Source organism: Nelumbo lutea, chromosome 2 (genome assembly GCF_056320005.1).
Source record: "Nelumbo lutea isolate HS-2025 chromosome 2, American lotus-T2T, whole genome shotgun sequence".
Lineage (NCBI taxonomy): Eukaryota > Viridiplantae > Streptophyta > Magnoliopsida > Proteales > Nelumbonaceae > Nelumbo > Nelumbo lutea.
The window spans coordinates 32,952,685-32,974,789 of NC_142685.1; the positions used below are offsets into that span (position 1 = coordinate 32,952,685).

Consider the following 22,105-nt stretch of genomic DNA (forward strand, 5'->3'; position numbering starts at 1 on the left):
TTTTCCCTTGTTTCTCCCTTTTCTCGAGGAACCTATCTTTAGCGCCTTTATGGTGATTTGTTAAAGAGATCACCCACTCTCCTCTGCTCTTTCTTGACTGAAATTATCGATAATTTTATTAAATATCATTTGCTCCTTTAAATAGGAAATTACAAGAAGATAAGAGTCCTTCTTTAGGAACACTTCCTAACAACATTTATCTTTAAATAATAATGCTACTGCCTAATTAATAGGAACACTGGATTTAGCTAAGAGATAAGATAGGAACACTGAATCTAGCTAAGAGATAAGATAGGAACACTGAATTTAACACCCATTACTGCTGCTGTCTGCGGCTGTATTTCTTTCCAACAAAAGCATCCACAATATTGTCTAAGAGACCACACTCCCAGGTTTCCAGTTTGCATCCACCCTATTACCAGCTTGGAGTCTCCTTCCATTTCTAATTGCTGCATGCCCCATTGTTTCGCCAGTTTCAAACCTTGAAGTAAGGGTTCGGAGCACGGATTCAAAGACTGAAGTACCAAACATGTTTTGTTGTGATGGGTAGAAGCACGGATTCGAAGACTGAAGTCTACCTTTTTCTACATTGTCCATTCTTGAGTGCAAGTTTGCATCCATTTTTTGAATCCAATTTTGCTCCCATTTTGAATGCAAATATTTTTTTTGATCAGTCTTTTGAATGCAAATATTTCAGAAAAAAAAAAAAAAACAAATTTGCTGTCATTTTCAATACAAAAATGTTTTCTAACCAAATGCTTGCAAAACTGAACTGGAGTGCAAATTCTCTTTGGTTCAGTGTTTGCACTCTTACTAAATGCAGTCTTATTTCATATTTGAAAAGTTTCTTCTAGCAGATGGCATAAAGAAACAGATACACACAATTGGTTGAGTTGGTCAGCTCTTGTTCTCTACTAAGAAAAAGATTCAAAATAGCAAGTTTAAGACTATAAGTTGAGGTCCTAGACAACTGGGTACCCTACTAGACAACTTTATGAACCTCTTTTACAATTTCTGAAGGCTCTAAAATACATTCTTTTGGAGATTGACGCCAAACAGAAGACTAAAAACCAAAAATCAACATATTTAAGAATTATTTGAAACTATGAATTACCCTTGGCTGAGTGTTGTTTTCTTTTCTTTTTTTTTTTTCGCTTCACTTTTTTCTAATGATGATTGAATTGTAAGAGTTGGGTTTTTGGTCCCACTAGAGTCCCATGGGCCCCATGTGAGGAAACCCCGTTTGTTCAAAACTAAAGAAACCAAGTAAACAAGATGATGTCTTGGATAAACATGCATATTTAAGTCCTTTTTAATCCTGAGGTTGCAGTTGAGTGGTTGTTGCTCATATTGGTGGGCAAAGCCAAGATGCCAATTTGTAAAGTTAAGGTCCTTGAGCATGGGATCAGTCCACTGAAAATGCACTGTATTTCAACATTTATGAGATGGTACCTATAGTTTTCCACCTAATCTGTTGTTTGATGTGGCAGTTTACAGTTTCAAAATTGCATCATATTTGCATTTTGCATGGATTCACTGTTGCAATCAAATTCAAACTTCTATTTATTTGTGAATTTCCCTCATCTTTGATATTCTTTTGGATTATAGAAAAAAGGTCGATTCTTATTGATTATTTTTTGTACCTTACAATTTGCATAAAACATGGATCTGACAATCTGGATTGTAATTATTTGTCAAAGCCTCTATTCTTTTCTAAGTTCCCCCTTAAATATTCATTTGGATTTTACCTAGGTCTGTCCTTGATAAGATCTTTCTTTGTTTTTATTTAAACTCTTCAATGCAGATAGTTGATTTGGCAACGTTGACTGGGGCATGTATAATTGCCCTTGGACCTTCTATTGCAGGTATATGAACTCATATACCTTACTTTCTGATTCTGCATTTCAGGAACCTTCTTTTTTTTTTTTTTTCTTTTGTCCTTCGAAATAATAAAATTGCTCAGTCCAGTGTTTAAACACAGTGCAGTAGATAGCAAGACTATGTGGTATATTGGCCTATTTCCAGCTATATCCACACTCATGTGAAAATGTTCAAAACTTGTCTAAAGATTTGAAGTTAAGTTCTTGTCCAGCTGCTCAATGAAGAACCTTTATTTGTGAGACAGGAGTCTTTACACCGAGTGATGACCTGGCTAAGGAGGTTTTTGCGGCTTCACAAATAAGTGGGGAGAAGCTCTGGAGGATGCCATTAGAAGAAAGCTATTGGGAGTCTATGAAATCAGGAGTAGCTGATATGGTCAACACAGGAGGCCGCCAAGGCGGTGCTATCACTGCAGCCCTATTCCTGAAACAGGTATCCACATGATTATTTTCTTTGTTATCCCTTCTGAACATGGACTAGACACTTGTAAAGGAAGAGGCTACCTGATAGGGGATTAGAGCACTGGCCTAATAAAGCAACTAAGTTGACTTGCCAAATTTGACATAAAGCTTTAATTGCTCAAAAATATTTAATGTAAAGCTGCCTTACATGTACATTTGCTAACTGGACAACTTGGAATACTGGGAGAAAAAGAACCTAGTAGAATTCTTCAACAAGAATAAAAAACATAGTTGTCTACTTTGGCGAAGACTTTTTCTCATCTGAACTCTATTGAGTGGACTTGTTTCCTGTGATTCATGATCATGAATTGGTTAATTCCCTGCCATTAGATTCCTTCCACCATGGAGGTCTCTCAGGATAAAAGCAAGGAAATTTGAAATAACTGAATGATACTAGCCCTCATATCACATTCCATTTTTTATTTTTGACTAAAAAATTGTCAAATTACTTGTGAAGACCTAGATGGGACATGGTTGGTAATTCTTTACCCACTTCATGTTAAGCATATTGAATATTTTTAGGTCAGGTTTGATAATATGCTATTATGCCTTGCTGAGTCTCACCAAGTAGGGATGGCAACAGGTAGGATACCCGTGAAATTCTCCTTCCCCTTCCCAAACCCTCCTAAAGCACCCTTTATTCCAAACCCATTCTTTTCAATTTCCCAAACCTATCCTGTCCCAAACCCATCATCACAGAAGTGAAATGTGATGTTCCTCTTAAACAAAAATGGTGCGGTAGGCTAGTGGTGAAGACACCTATACTGGGACACAAGGGAAAGGATTTGAATCCCTCTAAACCCTTTTTACTATATCTGCTATTTCTTATTAAACACTTGAGATATATTTATCAGGGTTTGACTATATACAAGAAGAACGTACAAAGTTATAACCAATCAACTGGTATCATAATGGTAACAAATCAAATGTTTTTTGTTAAAATTCACAGGGGATTTTAATTGGTCAAAGCTTTTCCAAATACGTGCCTTCTCGGCATCATAGATTTTCTAATATATACATGGGTTTATAATCAAGTAGTGGGAGTATGTACCTATGTTAAATATAATTAGGTTCGGGTATCAGATACCCTAAGGACAAAATCAAAACCCTATAGGGTTTTAATCTAAAATTCCAAACTCTATAGGGTTTTGATTAACGGGTCCTATTAGGGTCAGGATGGGTCAGGTACCCAAAATTCCCACAAAATGGCCATCCCTATCAACAAGGAGTTAGGGACTTGGGCCATCTGGAACCATGACCAAAGGTCTACATTACCATCTCCAAATCATAGTGGGTTTACTGGGAAATGAATAATTTGATTCCGAAATTGATTAAATTTTCCTTTGCAGTTTGTCAATGAAAAGGTCCAATGGATGCACATAGACATAGCTGGCCCTGCTTGGAATGAGAAGAAACGCACTGCAACTGGGTTTGGTATCTCGACTCTGGTAGAGTGGGTTCTAAGCAACTCTTGATAATTATGGTGAAGGACCTGAAGGTACAGTGATAGGTATAACAAAATTCCAAGAGGAATCTCAATTGGGCTAAGTATTAAATAAAATGTGATGGACAAGAAAGAAGAGGAAGAGGAGAAAACTTGAGATGACTGGTGTAAATTTGAAAGAGGAGAAAACTTGAGATGACTGGTGTAAATTTTAGCTTATGGTGCACAAAGACGATTACAAAAGCGATTCATGGATTGGAATGTCTCTGGCTTTGATGATCAGTCATGCATCTATGGTAAACTTCGATAAGAAGGAATTAGATTAATTTTGGAGCCTCACAGTTCAAAATGATGTGGGTCAAGTTGTTTTGATGTTTCATTTTAATGGCCTGGCCTTGATAAAGTATCAAACTATGCTCCATTTGGTTTGCAGGAATAGGGGTCTGGATTATTCTAATTCCAACTATTTGGTTGCATGGAATCGGAATCCCATTCTCATTCTTGCCGGAATGGCCATTCCCTGCCCGCCCCTTGGGAATGAAATCTCATTTTTGCTGATTCCAATTCTCATTCCTATTCCTGTCTGAACCAAGCAGACTATGGGAATAGATCATTCCGGTTACAAACCAAACAGACCCTTACTTTCTTTACTGCGTGTTTCTTTAATCGGATATTATGTGTAACGATTCATCTTGAACTTTTTATGAAGAGTATTTTATGACTTCTGATACAAGTCTACTGTTGCTAGATGGCCAATGGCCTCTTTTGAGGAATAACCAAGAAGAGGTGGATTCGGCAGTTCAACTGGGCGGTTAGCCTGTTGAGCATCATTTTCTTACAATCTTACCACTTCAACCCATGCTACTTTGGTTTGGTCCTAATTCTTTTGGACCTTCAACTTGTATACATTACTTCGTGTCTTAGATGGTCTTTTCCATAGAAGATGAAACCATCCTAATCTAATTTTCTTCATTTTTCAACCCTTAGAATCACTCCTATGTTTCTTTGAATATGTTCAATCCTGATATTGGCATTTTTGGTTTTTGGGTAAATCTATGGTATTGGAAGAGTTTTGATCAATCAAAACCCACCAGTGAATTTTGATAAAGTCCACTTTATTGGTAACATGTTTATGTTGCTAGTTGATTGATTAAATTTTTTTTTTTGAAAATCACGTCTTTCCAGTATTATAGTATTAGTGTTAGTTTTTTTGTTTTTCTCTCATTTGTCTCAACATTTAAGATGTGTTTGGTTGTAGTGCAATTTTATTTGCATTAATACAAATGCGTGGAAGTGCAAATATAAAAAAATGCAAATTCTTGTTTATTTTTTGTTTTGGATTTTACTTTATTGTGCTCCATGTCTTAATTTACTTTATTTGTACTGTAATCAAACAAAATAAGTTAAAATTCAAAACAAAAACAGGTCAGAATTTACACTCAAATAATTTATACTGCTACGGTTTTGCATCGTGCAAATTTATTTTCATTGCAATCAAACACAACCTTACAATTTTTCCATTCAGGTTTCATGTCCGTGCTACAAAAATCTAATTAAAATATTTTAGGGCCTATTTGATTTGAATTTGAAATCGTAAACAAAATCCTTTTGAATCAGAATGAGAATGATTTATTTTCATAGTCTATTTGGTTTAGACAGGAATCAGAATCGGAATTGGAATAAATTAGAATAGAATTTATTTCCAAAGAGGAGGGAATGATCATTCTTTCAAATAGGGAAATGCCATTCTAGAAGGAATGAGAATGGGACTCAAATTCTATCCAACTAAACAATTGAAATCAGAATGATTTTCCTCTGAACCAAATAGGCCCTTAGTAACATTACATATGTTGATGTTTGTAAATAATAATTGTCCAAATATTTTAATCCTATGTAATAATTGAATTGAATCATTCAAATAATTGAATTAAAGAATTCAATGAAACACAATAAAAAAATCTTTCAAAATCCAATGTCTTTTCATCTTTTTATGGTTTTAAATTTCTGTTATTTGCATGGCATGTCCTTTTGTTAGTATAAAAATGATTTTGACAAATTCATTGTGGTAGGGCTCATGAGTCCTCTAATGTGTACAAGTAATATTAAAAAGATATTATATATAATGATCAAAAAGAATCTTTAAACAACCACTGTCTCTTTTAGCAAAAATTCAACATCAAACCAATTTAACTAATTTAGCACAAATTTTTTTAGCTTTATTTCACTCCTACCACAACAAAACGGAACGGTGAAATAGGATTCTAACCATCTCTTGATTTACAAATAAAAATAGTTTTTACACATCTAAACCCTAACCCCCAAATTTTAAACCCTAATTCCTAAGTCTTAAATCTTAAACCTTAAAATTAATTGTAGAAAAAAAAAAAAAAACATTCGGTGGGACACATATCCTTTGACTGGCTATGAGCTAAAGTTTTTCTCCCAAATTTATGAATACTTGTTGGTTGGTTGCCACTTGTAGGATCGGTGGAGATTATTAGCTTTTTTCGCTATTGTCGTGTCTTTGACATCATAGTGGGGTCCCTAACAAATGTGCCAATTGCTTTTGTGTTCAAATGGTATCTGATTCTCTGAATTCAAAATTGAAATTGATCCCATTAAGGGTGAGCTAAATTCAATCAGATCTAATAAACAGATCTAATACGATAATTTTGATTTGATTCGATTTAAAAATTCATACTCATTCTGTTTTATAGAATTTTTCTTTTTAAAATGCAGATGCTAAAATGGAAGAATGGAAAAATTAAAAGAGATAGGATTAGGAATGAAAGCAGCTATAGGAACTTGGGAATAACTCCATTATGTATTAAAATGAGAGAAAGTAGACTAAAATGGTTTGATCACTTGCATAGAAGACCACCAACAACTTTAGTTAAAAGAAGTTATTTGTTATGAGTTGAAAGAGCTAGAAAAACTAGGGGCAAACAAAAAGGAGACGGGTAGAAAAACTAGTTGATCCCATATAGTTGGGATGAGACATGGATGATGATGAACTATTAGAAAAGTTGACTTAAATGTTATATATTAGTAATTTCCAATTAATTTTGTTCACAAATTATAACATTAAAGTCATCTTTATCATTTTATTAATGCTATATAATATTTTAATCATTTCTAGTTCAATTTATTTATATTATTCAATACCCCATTGCAATGCAAATTCAATTCAAGTCTAACATAAACCCAATTGATAATATCCAATTCAAATATAAGTGAATCAAATTTGCATTTGCATGTGCTTGATTGGAATATCTGGTTCAATCCTTTTGTATCACCACTCATTAGGGATGGTAATTTCTATCCTACCCGGTGGGTGCTTCTGCCCCAACAGTGGCAGGTTCATTTTGATTGAAGGACAAATTTTGGGGTAAGGATGGGTTTTGGCCTTTGGGATTCTACAACACAGGTAGGGTATTGTATAGGCTATAACCAAACCTTTCCAATCCACAATATTGTTGGAAAGCATATAAAATTTATGTATTAGATGTTGAATTTAATAACATTTTAAAGTTTATGTGAAGGATTGATAGTTTATGTATTTTTTATACATCTTAATCAAATAATTGAAAGTTTTATTATTTATTCATATTATTTTACTTATTTAGTATATATATACAAAAAAAAAACTAATAGAAAATTAGATTCGAGTTCTAACCGCCCAACCCTTAAATATAGAGAGAATAAGATTGGGAAGGCTTTTGAATTTTCATATGAAAAGGGTTTGGATTCTCAAAATCCAACTCAGAAGTTTAGGAAGATGGATAGAGAGTCTATTCACACGTGTGTTTAGACAATTTTCCGATTCTTCACGTGCGAGCTTTACGGGGAAGATCGGAGTTCCTTACACGGAACATGACTGCTTCGGTTCAAAAGACCCATGTTTCTGACATGATTCGACTAGTCTCCTTCATTCGAGCTTTACTCAGTTCCAAATTCAATCCAGTAGCCTTGGATTGCTTCGATTTTATCGCAGAGGAAAAGGAAGAAAGCTGCTTCGTTCTGTTGTTGCCAAGAAATTTCATAGATTGATTGATGATCATGTAGAGCTACACTTAGATTTTGATAAAATGAGTGTTTCTCTTTCTGTAATGACCTTCAATCTTCACGGAGATCAGCTAGAAGATAGTCCAAACTCATGGGAGAAAAGGAGAGATTTATGCATAAGCGTCATTACCAGCTATTCTCCCATGATCCTCTGCACTCAGCAAGGTTATTCTACTTGGTTCTTCTTTCTCTTGCTTGCCTTTTGTTGCTCGATCTAGGAGTCCTGTAACTGAGATTTTATAGACGGATTCCTGCTGTAGGTCTAAAGTCTCAGTTGGAGTTTCTTCAGCAGGGTTTACCAGGTAATTTGTCATGTCGGTCTGGTCTTGCGTGTAAAAAGAATAATACTAGTCTTCTGAACTAATGAGCTCCATAAATGTACTAATTTATTTCTCTCTAGCTTGCGTTGGATTTAGTTCATTTTAGCTCTTTCTGAACTTAACCAGCTTGTTTTGGATCGGAAAAGGAAAACTTGTGTACCGTTCATCTACTCAGTTTCTGATCTTTGCATGCATAACTGGCATATCTGTTTGTTATCTCGTATATTCATTGTTCAACTTTATCCAAGAGGCACGATATCTGTTGCATCCTCACAGCCACAGGCATTAAAGTAGCCAGGAAAAGAAAAGGTTTCTCCATCATTGACCTGTATAGCCTGACCTTTGCAAGCCAAGTTAGGCACTCCATTGTGGAATAGAACAGAGACCAAATGTTAGTTATGACCAAACATTGGGTATTTGGGTTTTTAGTTTGGGATACTATTGATAAATCGTTACAGAGGGCTGAGGTATAACCCTGTTCTGAATGAGATGCTTCTTGCACAAGACTCCAATTTAATAACCTCAGTCGTATTGGTAATCATTGGAAGTTTTTGGTTAATTAGTCCCTGCAGCTAGATGCATGACATATTGAATGCGAGGTTACATCTGTTCCCCTCTTTTTAGGAAGTTTACCAAGGTCTTTTCATTTCCTTTCCTTTTTATGATGATCTATTCATAATATCTTCTTTCATTTCCCTTTCTTCCAATCTTCTATTCAAGATCCTAGTTTTGAATTTCCACCCCAATTGAAGACTAGCCATTGCTGTGCCAGTTTTATGAGTGGGATTTAATTTTGTGGTTGTCCTTTATTATATACACACAGGAACTATGTTGGTAACCTCTAGCTAAATTGTTATAGCAGTGAAAAAAATTGTCATGAAGAGTTGATGGCCTGTTCATGATAATCAATATTGGTAGAAGATGAAGGATCTTATATGCATATTTTTTAACAGTAACAATAGAAGTTGGTTTTTATGGATTAGATATGATCATATGAGAAGTATGATTTACAAGGGGGACACCCATCAAATAATAGTGAGACCCATCCAATGTTGCACATGCATTGATGCCTTGCATCTTGAGGGCTCAGGGTTGTCCATGAACTACAGTTTAGTTGTATTGATATAGTGGAATTGCTACTAGTGTTTTAAAAAAGGCCATTACCTGTTGTTGGTCTCAGATATTTGGGGTCTTGGGAGAGGTGGATTGTATATGGTCCTAATATTTGGCATTTTTTTGCACAAAGTGGCCATCTCAGACTTGAACCCACGTTCTCATGCATGACAGCCTGAGGTTTTACCATTACACCAAGAATGGCTCCTTATTAGTGTTTTTCTATCAATTAATGGGATTGAGAGGATTCATCTCAGAAATGAAGAGAATTGAGTGAGATGATATGTTTTGGCTTAAGAATATGTTGAGATTGTGGATGCCATTGCTAGACTCTACACATGTTTCAATGACGCAAATTATCATCTCCTATACTATTTGTTTTAATGAATTGGTCACTTGAACTCTTATATCTTTCTGTTTTAATTGCATTTGGATATGCTACTCTTTTAAATTCTAATTTAAGGTTTAAAAACTTGGATGTGATGGAATGACATATGGCTTAAAGTTTTCTTCTTCTTTTTTATTAATTCATACTTGCACACACAATATGTTACTTTATTTTGAACTTAGAGGAGTTTGGATATGCTGCTGAAGCTTCAGAATCAAATACTCAGATGAGAGACTTGAACATGAGGCATTCATGCAAGTGCATTTTGGTCTATACACAAGAGGTGTTTTGTAGCAATTTTTTTGATAAATGGAAAAAAGGATTATATTATAGTATGAAATTAAAAAGGAGGGCAAGACACCCTCCACTATACAAGTATCACTATATCATGTATTTGACAAAAGAATCACTATACCATGTACATTGATATACAAAAGAAATCACAAAGTAATTGAGTTCCAATCATTTGTAAAATCTGCTACTGAAACTCCAGAGAATAGGTGCAGCACTCTAGCCCACTGAATTAACACCTTCTCTGTTCTGCTTATCACCTCCTCCCATGAACAAATTTTCCTTTGAAACACCCTTTGGTTCCTTTCTTTCTAGCCTGCCAGAAGGTTGCAAAAGGTAGCTGATCCCATAAATAGCAGGCATTGTCCACGTTCATCCCTTTTTAATCAGAAGATTGAAAGTTTGATTTTGACCCCATCCAGCCAACCATAACATGAAAAATGACATTCGTAGGCACCTTTGCTCACCAGATCCAGAGTCCACTAAATCTTGGGGAAATCATCAATCAATACCCTATAACAAGACTTGGTGGAGAAAGACCTTGAGTGCTCCAAGGTCCAGATCCTTTTGTCCCTTGATTGCATGTTTAACTGGACATCCTCCAAACATCCATGAAACTCACCCACCATCCCAACCTCCCAATCATTCAGTTTTCATCTGAACATTGGTGCCCACACCCACTGAGATCTAATCCACTCAATCAGGTATTTTGTAGTAATTCTTCCTTGTGCATGTGCAAATGTAGCATATAGATATGCTGCTGAAACTTTAATAGCAGATACAGACTAACATTGAAGACCATGCTAAAAGAGGATGTTTTTTCCTTTTTATCCTTAAGGTTATGGCCAATTTGGAATTTCAAGAAAAGGATCCCATGACCCTTCAGACGAGCACTGCACCATCTTCTATGACAAGGAGAAGGTATCAGATCCTTTGTCTGGCTTTTTTATTAGATGGTAATAGTACTTTTTTTGAAGGGAATTTTATAAATTATACCCTTTTGCTAAGATATTGTCATATTTAATGAAGGTTGACTTGCTAGAAGGGGGAACTTTTTGGTTATCAGAGTCACCGTCTGTTCCAGGAAGCACATCATGGGGGTCTGCAGTTCCATGTATTGCAACTTGGGTGATATCCTTTTCTAAAGCTCCCATATACATACATACTAACATGATTTCCACACATATACACTGTAACTTGTTTCTTTGACATGATTTCCACACATTTCAACTCAAAGGAGTTGAGCCACCAGGTTTTTCCTTCCAGATAGTAAATACTAACATGGATGAGTTTAGCTCTCGTGCCCGTAGAAGAAGTGCTTTGCTTACATGGCAGCATATAGCATCCTTACCTCCTACCTTGCCAGTTGTATACTGTGGAGGATTCAACACTCAGAAGGAATCAACTACAGGTCGTTTCCTGCTTGGTACTTCAAGGTATCAGTTTTGAAAGTGCCTTTTCATATTATTTATTCAAATATTAAATTTTTATATTAGTGCTTACATCATTTATATTTGGTGTACTTTTCCTTTTAAACTAGAGAATGAACCTGTACCATGTATGGGGCAACTACACCCATATATCATTTTGTTTATATTTTATTTTTGTGATTATAATATCATTTTGAGATTCAATATTTATCTGGTAATTATATCTAATTTGAATCCCTTATTTAATTTAAATATTTAAGTCAAGTTTAATTTGTAATTTAAAAGTCTGTACGAGTTTTATTTAAATTAGGAAATTGAATTACAAAGATTAATACGGGTCATGTATCTTTTGGAGTGGATACTTTTCTTATAGGTAGGTAGCCATGTGTCTAAAGTTAGAACTTTTTTTCTTGTGATTAGAGATAACTACTCTCACTTTTTTGGGAGTGGATAGACACATGTTGAAGAAGAAAGCTTTTATTTGAGAGTAGAAAGTACCCACATTTGGATACTGTTTCTTGAAAAAATAGAATGCCATGTGTTTGAAGGATAAACTCCCTATTAGGTGGATGTGTGTGTGTGTGTGTGTGTGTATGTATCTTCTCATATTATGTCATCCTACAATTTTCCAGTGGTCAAATGATTAATCTGGACCAGACAGATGGACTATTTGGACTTCGAAATGGTTATCAAACTACCAAACCAATTTTGACTAAATCCTGATCATTCTTAGGTCAATCTTGGTTAGAATTCTTTATCTATTTATTAAACCCCCTCCCCCCCCCAAAAAAAAAATTCTATATTTTCTTGTTTTAGTGGATTTACTATTTTATATTCATTCATTGGACGATCCAAACTAAACAGAGAAACCATTTGAACTTTGAAATGTTGAACTTCCATTGCTAATATTTAGAAATTCAATTTTACAATTTGGCAAGTAGTGGGAGAAGTGTGATTTAGTAGTTGGAAACCTTGATAGATTGGACTTCTCATTAGTTCTGAGTTCTGGTATAATGGTCTGATTAGGAATAGAAGGGTGTTTAGGGGGGATGAAAATGCAATGCCATTTAATGGCAAAGAGAATTGGAGAATCTGTGTGTGTTGCATGTTTTACTCATGCTCTTTGGGTTTTATAACCACTATGGGGGTGTTTGACAATATGAATGGTTTTGTTTTCATATGTTTTTTCTTTTTCTTTCTTTTGAGAAAGACAAAGTAAATTTTATTGACAAAAAGAATGATACAACACTCCATTGATGGGCATTCAAGACTACAGAGTCCTCAAACAAACCACAAACATCACATCACATCGGTACAAGGTCAGCATGATACAAATATCGCAATGGGGTAGTCAGTGAGACATCCTTAAAGACTGAGGCCCAGGAACCACTCTGCCTGTGGCTATATTAATAAAGCTCCTCTGCACATTTTGCCTTAGCTTAGAAGATTTTGCTATTCCTTTCAGACCAGATTCTCCAAAGATTAACTTCTGGTACCAAAGCCGGGACTTGCTTTTGGAGCTCTACCTTGAATCTGCTAGGCATGCTAGAAGTCTTAACATACAACCAGCATTGCCCAACACATGTTAGACATTTTGAAGAAGTGGATCCAGATCTGACCAACAAATTGGCAGTGCAAAAATATGTGGTCGATGGACACCAACTCCTTTCAATGGAGAAAGGAGCTCTTCCAACCAGTAGACCGTAAAAAGTAGTTGACAGTTCAATTTGAGAACAGCTTTTGACATTTGAGACAGGTTTCTATGTCAATGATCCAGATGTTCTCCTAATTTGTAAATTTATATAACCAGTTGACCTGATTGAACTTTCCACTATGACATGATCAGTTTTAGAGCATCAGTCATAAGAATGCAGCATTGGTTTTGGAGGGCTTCCCTCCCACTCATCACAGTTTGAAACATTTAGCACATAACCATTGGATGATAAAGATGTAAATGTTGATTTTCTTGTAGTACAGTATTGATTAAAATTTTATTGTTGTATGGGGAAATCCACTTTGTAATCAACTGTTGACTTGCTAGAAGATGTTTGATTTCTTGTATGGGATCTTCCTCTGGTTCTTCAGCAGTGTGATGCTTTGTGTTTTTATTGGATTTCTTGTATGGGATCTTCCTCTGCTAGCAGATGTTTGATTTACTAACACAATTTGCTCATTAATGCTCTTTCATTCAGCTGTCATGCTTTTTCTTTCCGTTTTATGTAATGCCATAGTTGCAATTCATTTTACTAGGATAGATTGGTTTCTCTGATGAAGAAAATTTATTTTAGTATAATGATTTTGGCCTTTCCATTTTTGATAAACTGGGCAATCCCTAATTTGTAGTAAAAAGGGCATGTCTTTTAAGTTTATTTGTATTTTCAATGGGAAGTGCTTGTTTTACCAAATGGAATGTTTCCCTATCCTGTTTTGGAAGTCTGCTACCACTTGAGCCTTGACATGTAGATGCAAGTGCAAACATTTGGACTCAAATGTTGTTTATGTCGGGAATGATGATTGCTGCCATCTCTTCTCGCTACTTGACTGCAGAGAGCATGGCGTTGTGGGTGATATGAGGGATGCATGGCCTAACGCTCGGGTGAGGAAAAATGCTTCACTTATACGCACTTTCCATGGATTCAAAGGTACTCCAACTTTTCTTCCAAGGGTGCTTATTTCCTGATGAAGTTATAATCTACTCAAATTTCATTCGATATTGCAGGTGACAAACAGGGAACTCTTGAATTCCTCAAGTTGATACTTAGAGCACTTTGCCTCTGCTGGGACCGGCAAACTCAGGATCTACATGTGGATTGGGTTCTGTACAGAGGGCGATCTCTAATTCCTGTTTCCTGTGAGGTGGTGAATGACAACATTGATGGATTTTATCCATCATCTCACTATCCAATATTTGCCGAGTTTATGCTTCCTCGTAATGTGAGGCTTCTTGGCGTTCCTGCTCAAGAAAGAAGCTAGGCTTTGGCCCCTTAATTTCCCCCTTTTATTCTACTCCTTTTTTGCCTTCAAAATATAATGCGAATGCTGCTTGTGATATAAGTTGTTTCAATCTGTTATTTTCCTGATGCTTTATGTGTTAAAATACAAATAGAAATTTCATAATTTTAGAAGGGTCTGAGAGGAGTGAAAAGGGATGGTGTTCCAAAAAATGGGGATACCCAGTGACTATATGTGCATTTGGGCATGCATTGGCGTGTTAAAACAGAAATAAGATCAAACATATCTATTCCGTTTCAGTGTACAAGAAAGTCTCAACTGGATTCAAAACTTATAACTGAACAATAGATATGGCATTAAAAAGAATGGAATTAGCACCATCTCTTGCATCATGACCTTATAATATTCCTTTGTTATGAAAAAGCCACAAGGAACCACAGAAGCCACTGGTGCAAATGCAAGGAGTTGGCAGGAAATTCAGACACTGGAAAATAACTATCCGCTATAAGTTTTTTTTTCTCCACATCTACCAGACTACCACCACATCTGAACGACTAAACAGATTATTCCGTTTACCATTCAAAAAAGGAAAAAAAAAAAACTGATTATTCCATTTTTTATTACTGGATGTCTGAGCATTGAGCTTCCTCCCAGCAAGTTTGCTAATTTGATCATTTGTAATTTAATCTCGCCTTCTAAGATTAAGCAATGGTGATTGGGTATTGCGACGGGGTACAGACAGCATTGACTTATTGTGTATGAGTTATAAGCATTAAGCAATGGTGCTTCAGCAAGCAAGCAAGCTTCCCTTTCAAAACTCCCACAACCCTGATTGTGTTTGGAATTGCAAAAGGACTCTTGTATTGGCATGAAGAGTGCAGAACCTAGATCAACATCCATTGTGATAAAGCCCCAAAGCATACTTACTGATTGTTTTACAGCAAAGATTTCTGATTTTGGATTGGCATTTACTCATCTTCTGCCTTGAGACCCCTCCATGTCACCTCTCGTCCATTCAGCTGGAATTTCATTTCAAGCTCATCAGCAAAATTCCAGGTGATGGGCCCCAACGTACACAACCATGGGAGACCAAGTACCACGTCAGCACCTTCAAGTGGTAATAAATAGAAATCAGCCACGATGGTTGTTCTTTGCAGGTTCAATGAGATCCCTGAACAGCGTCCCTGGCTGGTCAACCTTCTTCTAGGGGCAATCACCTCCATCTTCTCACGTGGGCAGCTCACCTGAATACCAGCTTTGGTTGCAATCTTCTCACTCAGAAAATTATGAGAACTGCTAGTGTCTATCATCACCGTCACTAACACTCCTCCAAGGTGTGCTTTGATTCGCATAGTCTGAGATGCTGGACACCCAGTCATGGCATGTACTGAGATTGCTGGAACTTCATATTCTCTCTTTTCTTCTGGTTCTTCCCCATTCTCTTCATGTCGCCCAGCATGGCGATGGGCCTCATAGAGGCAAAGCTAGGCCGACCGCAGACAAGAGAGAGCTAGGTCTCCGAGCCTGTACTTCAACTCTGATGGAGTCCTTGAGACCACTGATAAAACAACTGATCTGCTGAGCTTGAGAAAGCTTCTCTGTTCTACTGAGTAGTCGTTCAAATTGGGACTGATATTCCCTCACCGTCCCCGTTTGTCTTAGTTTGGTAAGCTCCCCAAAGGGATCATCATATTGACTAGGCCCATATCGAGCTCGCAGTTCTTCTATGAGTATCTCCCATGAAAGCACTCCTTTTTCTTGCTTCAGCAAGTGATACCACAATTGAACATCCCCTTCCAGATGATAAGCTGCCAATGGTAACTTTTCATTCTCCTTGATCTTTTGGATCTCAAAGAACTGTTCTACCCTGTAAATCCAACTAGCCGGATCTTCGTTCCCATCAAAGCGAGGGAAATCGAGATTTATCAGCCAACTAGTCGATGTTCCCATTGTCGAACCAGAACTTCTGACTGCGGATTGCTCCATCCTTTGAGTTAGAGCTGCCAACATGTCCTGCATCTCCTTCATCATTCGTTCTTGCGCAGAAACCAAGGTCTCCACGATGGTCTCGAGTTGACTGGTCCATGCACGCTCCCGCCGACGAAATGATTCCATTTGTATCCGAGCTTGACAACCTTTCTTCTTAGAGAGTTACAGGAACACAGGTTCTGCTCTTAGAGACAATCAGGCATCTAAAAGTGAACAAACATAACCAGATCTAAAAGTGAAACACTGCACTATCGTCCCCTTTTTGTTACAGGTCTGGTGGAAGAAAAAAAGCATAAAAACAAGAGAAAAAGATGGACACGATCACAGACGACCACCTATTGCGGAGCTTGACTCTGAACAAACTAACGAACCAAGAGACTCGTTCTACTAACACCACCGAAATGATCGAAATGGATGGGTAGATAATAAGTCACGTAACTGGGAACTCGGGGAAGTCATTGTGGTTGAGTAGGTACATGTCAATCGTTCAGACCTCTTCTGTGTATCTTCTCTTATTTCAACCTTGTGAGACACTGTATTTACCCCAATCTGGACATTTTATCTCTCATGTATTGGAATAGGGATCGCTTTGGCTGCACATAAAACCCAGATGATATTCAATAACAAAAAAAGGAGGACTCATTTTCATAGCGTTTGGCTTAGCATGAAAAAAAAAAACCTGGATTTTGAAAAATATAAGAGTGCCGGGAGATTTTTGAAGCGGGAGGAACTATAACCTTTAATAACAGGCATTCCGGTGGTAATTAAAACCTTTAGCAACAGTTTTTATCGACTGTTGCTAACGTTGTTTTTCTTTTTAAATTTAAATTCATTAGAAGATGTTCTCGATGATATTCAATAACAAAACTAGTCCATGCACGCTCCAGCCAAATTTAAATTTAAATCTGTTAGTACAAATATCTCAGAGTTGTCAAAGTTTTTAGTGACAAGACTTTAAACCAACTATTCCTAAGACAGACTAGAGATACCCATACACATAAAAATGTCTCGTCTCTGTAAGAGATTCAAATTTTGCTCAACACTGCTATTGTCATGTGCTTCTTTCCTGGTTTCATGAACAATTCTGAGAGTAAATCCAAGCTCTTATGAGAAGCAACACCACTTCTATGTTCACATAGGTGAATTTCCACTATGTATTACATTATTTGACACATTTCAAAACCTCGTTAAGAGATTATCTCAACCTCTCATCATAACAGACAAAACGATTTATGTTGCGATGGGAAATTTCTCAATTTCTATGCTAACAATTACATTACAATAACTTGTTGTTAATCGTTAACCCCATCACTGATGTTTTCAGTTTAGGTTGGTTTACCATTACTGGTGACTGAGTAAAGGGTTTTAATCTCATCTCTTTAGTTGTCGTTCTTACCAATTGTCTGAGTAAACCTTTGGTAAGAGGATCAACCAAGTTTTTACTTGATCTCATATAAGGTATAGTGATAATTCTATTTTGAATTAGTTGCCTAACAAATTCATGTCTCAAACTTATATGTCTAGACTTACCATTGTAGGTACCACTATATGTCATTGACAGAGTTGCTTCATTATTACAATAGATGGAAATTAAAGGCATCGGACTAGGCTAAAGTTTTATATCCAATAATAAATGCCTAATCCATTCAACTTCTTTTCCAACCGCCGCTAAGACTATAAATTCATATTTCATGGTCGAATGAAATATGCAAATTTGTTTCTTAGATGCCCAAGAGATCACACCCCCATCAAGGACAAATGTCCATCCAAAGATGGACTTATTATCTCCATTACCAGTAATCCAACTCGCATCAATATACCATTCTAATATAGTTGGATAATCATAGTAGAATAAGCCAAGTGCCAAGGTCCTTTTGAGGTGCCAAAAAACTCACAATTGCCTTCCAATGCTCTGCACCGGGATTACTTATAAACCGATTAAGTTTACTTAAAGCATATGTGATATCAGGTATAATAGAAAGCATAACATACATTAGACTTCTTACTGCATTTGCATACTCAAGTTGTATAATTGTTCTATCAGAATTTTCTACTAGCTTTATACTAGAATCATATAGTGTGTTATATTCTTTAAATCATAAATGCTTAAGGTTTTCAATTATTCTCTCAATATAATGTGATTGGCTTAATGCACAACCCTTACTATGCTTTTTAACTTTTATTTCCAATATTGTATCCACTCCTAAATCTTTCATCTTGAAGATAGGGGATAAGAGTTTTTAATTTCATTTATGCCAACCATATTATATCCACAATAAGCATGTCATCAACATAAAGACATACAATCACACCATAATTTTCAGTAGACTTTGGATAAATGCATCTATCAACACTATTATGCCTAAAACCAAATGTTGGAATGCAAGAATCAAAATTTTCATGACATCATTTGGGTTCTTGTTTTAAACTATATAATGATTTAACCGGTTTACAAACTTTCTTATCATTTCCAAGAAAAACAAATCCCTCTGGTGTTCTATATAGGTTTTTTCATTTAAATCACCATTTAAGAAAACAATTTTAACATCCGTTTGATGAATATATAAGTGATAAATGGATGTTAGTGCTATAAGTATTCTAATAGAAGTTGTTCTGGCCACAAGCGCATAGGTGTCAAAGTAGGCAATCCCTTATTTTTTACTAAATCTTTTGGCTACCAATCTAGGCTTAAAAGTTTGTATAGTTCCATTAGTGTTGTTTTTTTTTTCTAAACACCCATTTACATTTGATTAGTTTTGATCCCAAAGGCAAGTCTACAAGTACCCATGTGTTATTTGACGTTATTAAATTCTTTCATCATTTATAGCTTCCTTCCAAAATGTATTCTCTCTAAAGGTCATGGCCTCATTATGTCTTTTTTTATCATTTTCAATGTTTAATACAATGGGTATTTTATTTAAAACTTTTTTCTTTATCAGCTTCAACCAAAAACACAATTGATTGAGTAGAGATAAAATCAAAACCTAAGTGTTTTTCTATTATTTGTCTTTGACTTCTTCCAGGTTCTACTGTAGATGTTACAGTTGTATCATTTCTTATTTTAATCTCATTGTTACCAATAGGTATTGATATATAAGTTTCTCTTACTGATTCTCTATCATTTTCTATGGATTCATAACATAGTTTATTTTGCTATACTCTAGAAGCCTATAGGCCTTGCTATATTTTGCATATCCAACAAGCATAATTATTTTTATTTTGAGTCCTAACATGGTTCTTTTAGGGTCTGAAACTCTATAATATGCTAGGCACCCCCACACTTTTAGGTATGTTAAGTTAGGCTTTCTTCTTATCCATACTTCATATGAAAACTTATTATTAACTATAGAAACAATTTTGTTATGTAAATGGCAGATTGCTATGAGTGATCCTTGCACAGGTTTAAAGGTGCATTATCTTTCATCAACATACACTTTATCATTTCTGTAAGTGTTCTAATTTCCTTTCAGCCAAGTCATTCTACTAAGGGGTATAAAGATCATAATATTGATGTATTATTCCAAATTCTTCACAAAATGAATTAAACTCATTCTTAAAGTACTCAACACCCTATCACTTTTAAGTATTTTAATTTTATTTTTCAATTAATTTTCAACTTCACTTTTGTATTGTTTAAACATGTCAAAGGCTTCACCCTTAGTTCTCATAAGGTAGACAATATATCTTAAAAGATCATCAATATACCATTAAGTTCACAGATGTCAGAATGAATTAATTATAAAAGTTAAGAATTTAAATTAACACTTGCAAAAGGTTTCTTGGCCATTTTAAATTTTACACATATCTTATATTTGTCATTTAATTCGTTACTATAAGTAATTAGACTAAGTTTATTCATATTCGTTATGGATCTAAAATTCAAGTGTACTAATCTATCATGCCATAAAGAGAAATAATAAACAATATAAGTAGAGTATTTTCTTTCATTGATACTCAATTTGAAATACCATTACAACCATATCCCTTTCCAACAAACATTTCATTCTTAGACATGATTAATTTGTCGGATTTAAAAACAGTTTTAAATCCTCTCTTGTAGACAAGGTTTACTGAGACCAAGTTTTTCCTAATGTTAGAAACATGGAGAACATTCAAGAGAGCAAATGTCTTTTCGAAGGTGAAGTTCAATTCCATGTTGCCTCTTCTAGCAATTCTGGCACATGTTTTGTTTCCCATTTGTACCTCCTAACCATCAATTTATTCTTCATACATTTTGAACAAGGATTTGTTCTTACATGGACTATGGCACCTGAATCAAACCATCACCCAGAAGATGATTCTGCCATATTCACTTCAGTGATCATGGCCATTAGATTGTCTTCCACCATATTTGTAGATTTGGTTTCATATTTTTGATGTTGGTAGACTAAAGTATAGTGCCCCTTCTTTCCACAAACATAGTAAGATCTTTTGTTATTGTTGCTCTTCTTGAATTTCTCGTATTTCTTCTTTACTTGTAATACATGATTAGTCTTCTTTGATCCGTTTTCCACAAAGTTTACCATAGAGTTTAGCATCTTACCCCTACTATCTCTAATTCGAGACTATTGTTTAATACGAAGGCATTGCTAAATTTGCTCCAAAGTAAGTTTTTTCTGCTTTATGCAGAAGCTTCTTCCTGTATTCCTTCCAAAAGAGTGGAAGCTTAAAAATTATTGCTCCCACTTGGAAAGATTCAGGAATGATGATATTAAGTGATCAAATTCTATTGACTATCACCTATAGTTCATGAACTTGTTCCTGTATAGACTTATGGTCGTTTACGGTGAGGTCAAAGTATTATGCAATAAGATATTTGTTCATTCCTGCTTCTTACACCTTGTACTTGAATTCCAAAGCCTTCCAAATTTTTTTTAGAGATGAGAGTTTCTTGTAGAAGTTGTAGAGGTGCTGGTCTAATAAGGCATTTAGTATATGTCTTCGACACAAAAGGTGAATCTTCTCATTTTGTTCTTTCCTTCTTTAGCTTTTCGATGTCCTTGTCGATGGGTTTAGGAAGAGATTGGAGATGTGGATCCAGGAGATAGTACAATTTCAGTATGGTAAAAAAGAAAATCATCTTGTCTTGCCATCGACTAAAATTTACCCCATCAAACTGGTCCAATCGAACAAGGTCTTGGTTCATCATCTTGATTGAAGCCATGCTTGTTTTCACCTCCATTACAAAATAACGTCCTAAAATTGTTGAGAATTTGGGGTCACTGAAACTTGGAGGAGAAGCTCTAAGGCATGTCTAAAGGCATTGTCTTTAGAACGCTATTTTCTCTCACTCAGTTTTACTGAATTTGTTGTTGGGTTATAAGCAAATCCATTCCCATGATACAACAAACCCTTGAGTGAGAATCTACAACTAGCAAAGTTGAAGAGTCTCTGAAGAAACCTTTTGTGAGACAGTAGTAGATCGAACTGAGAGAGATAAAAGTAATTTTAAAAAGCTTGTGTTTATTTGCTTGATTCACGCTCCTTAAATAATTTCTGAAGAGTCATGGAGTAGAGGAAGGTACTGGTTCAAAAAATGTTCATTGAACAATCATAAATTCAAATATCGTGACAAGTTCAAAGTTAATGACTATTAACTTTGAATAGTGCCTCTTGATCACACCCGATTGAATCATGACCATTGAAACATCAACAGTCAGCATCGCACTAAAAGTCAAAGTACACCTCTAAAAAGCCTCATTGCACCGCACACACACACACACACACGTTGTGCAGTAACAAGCCTTTGTACTTTCCTCTTTATTTTGGGG

At 35.6% G+C, this 22,105-nt stretch overlaps 2 protein-coding genes across 2 annotated transcripts in view; both read left to right on the forward strand.

The window, feature by feature from the left end:
- LOC148869694 (leucine aminopeptidase 2, chloroplastic-like) overlaps positions 1–4,135 on the forward strand; it is a 32,014-nt gene extending 27,879 nt beyond the window's left edge. Inside the window, exons 8-10 of the mRNA XM_088967802.1 lie at positions 1,805–1,865; positions 2,126–2,313; positions 3,692–4,135. Coding sequence (XP_088823928.1) covers positions 1,805–1,865; positions 2,126–2,313; positions 3,692–3,817 — 375 coding nt within the window. The 3' untranslated portion in view covers positions 3,818–4,135. The remainder of the gene's footprint in view (positions 1–1,804; positions 1,866–2,125; positions 2,314–3,691) is intronic.
- Positions 4,136–7,507: 3,372 nt separating this feature from the next.
- LOC148869695 (uncharacterized) lies at positions 7,508–14,538 on the forward strand. The gene is made up of 7 exons (XM_088967804.1): positions 7,508–8,016; positions 8,112–8,153; positions 10,802–10,884; positions 10,993–11,094; positions 11,185–11,399; positions 13,941–14,035; positions 14,113–14,538. The coding sequence occupies exons 1-7, from the start codon at positions 7,875–7,877 to the stop codon at positions 14,364–14,366; spliced, it is 933 nt and encodes a 310-aa protein (XP_088823930.1). The 5' UTR covers positions 7,508–7,874; the 3' UTR covers positions 14,367–14,538.
- Positions 14,539–22,105: the final 7,567 nt, after the last annotated feature.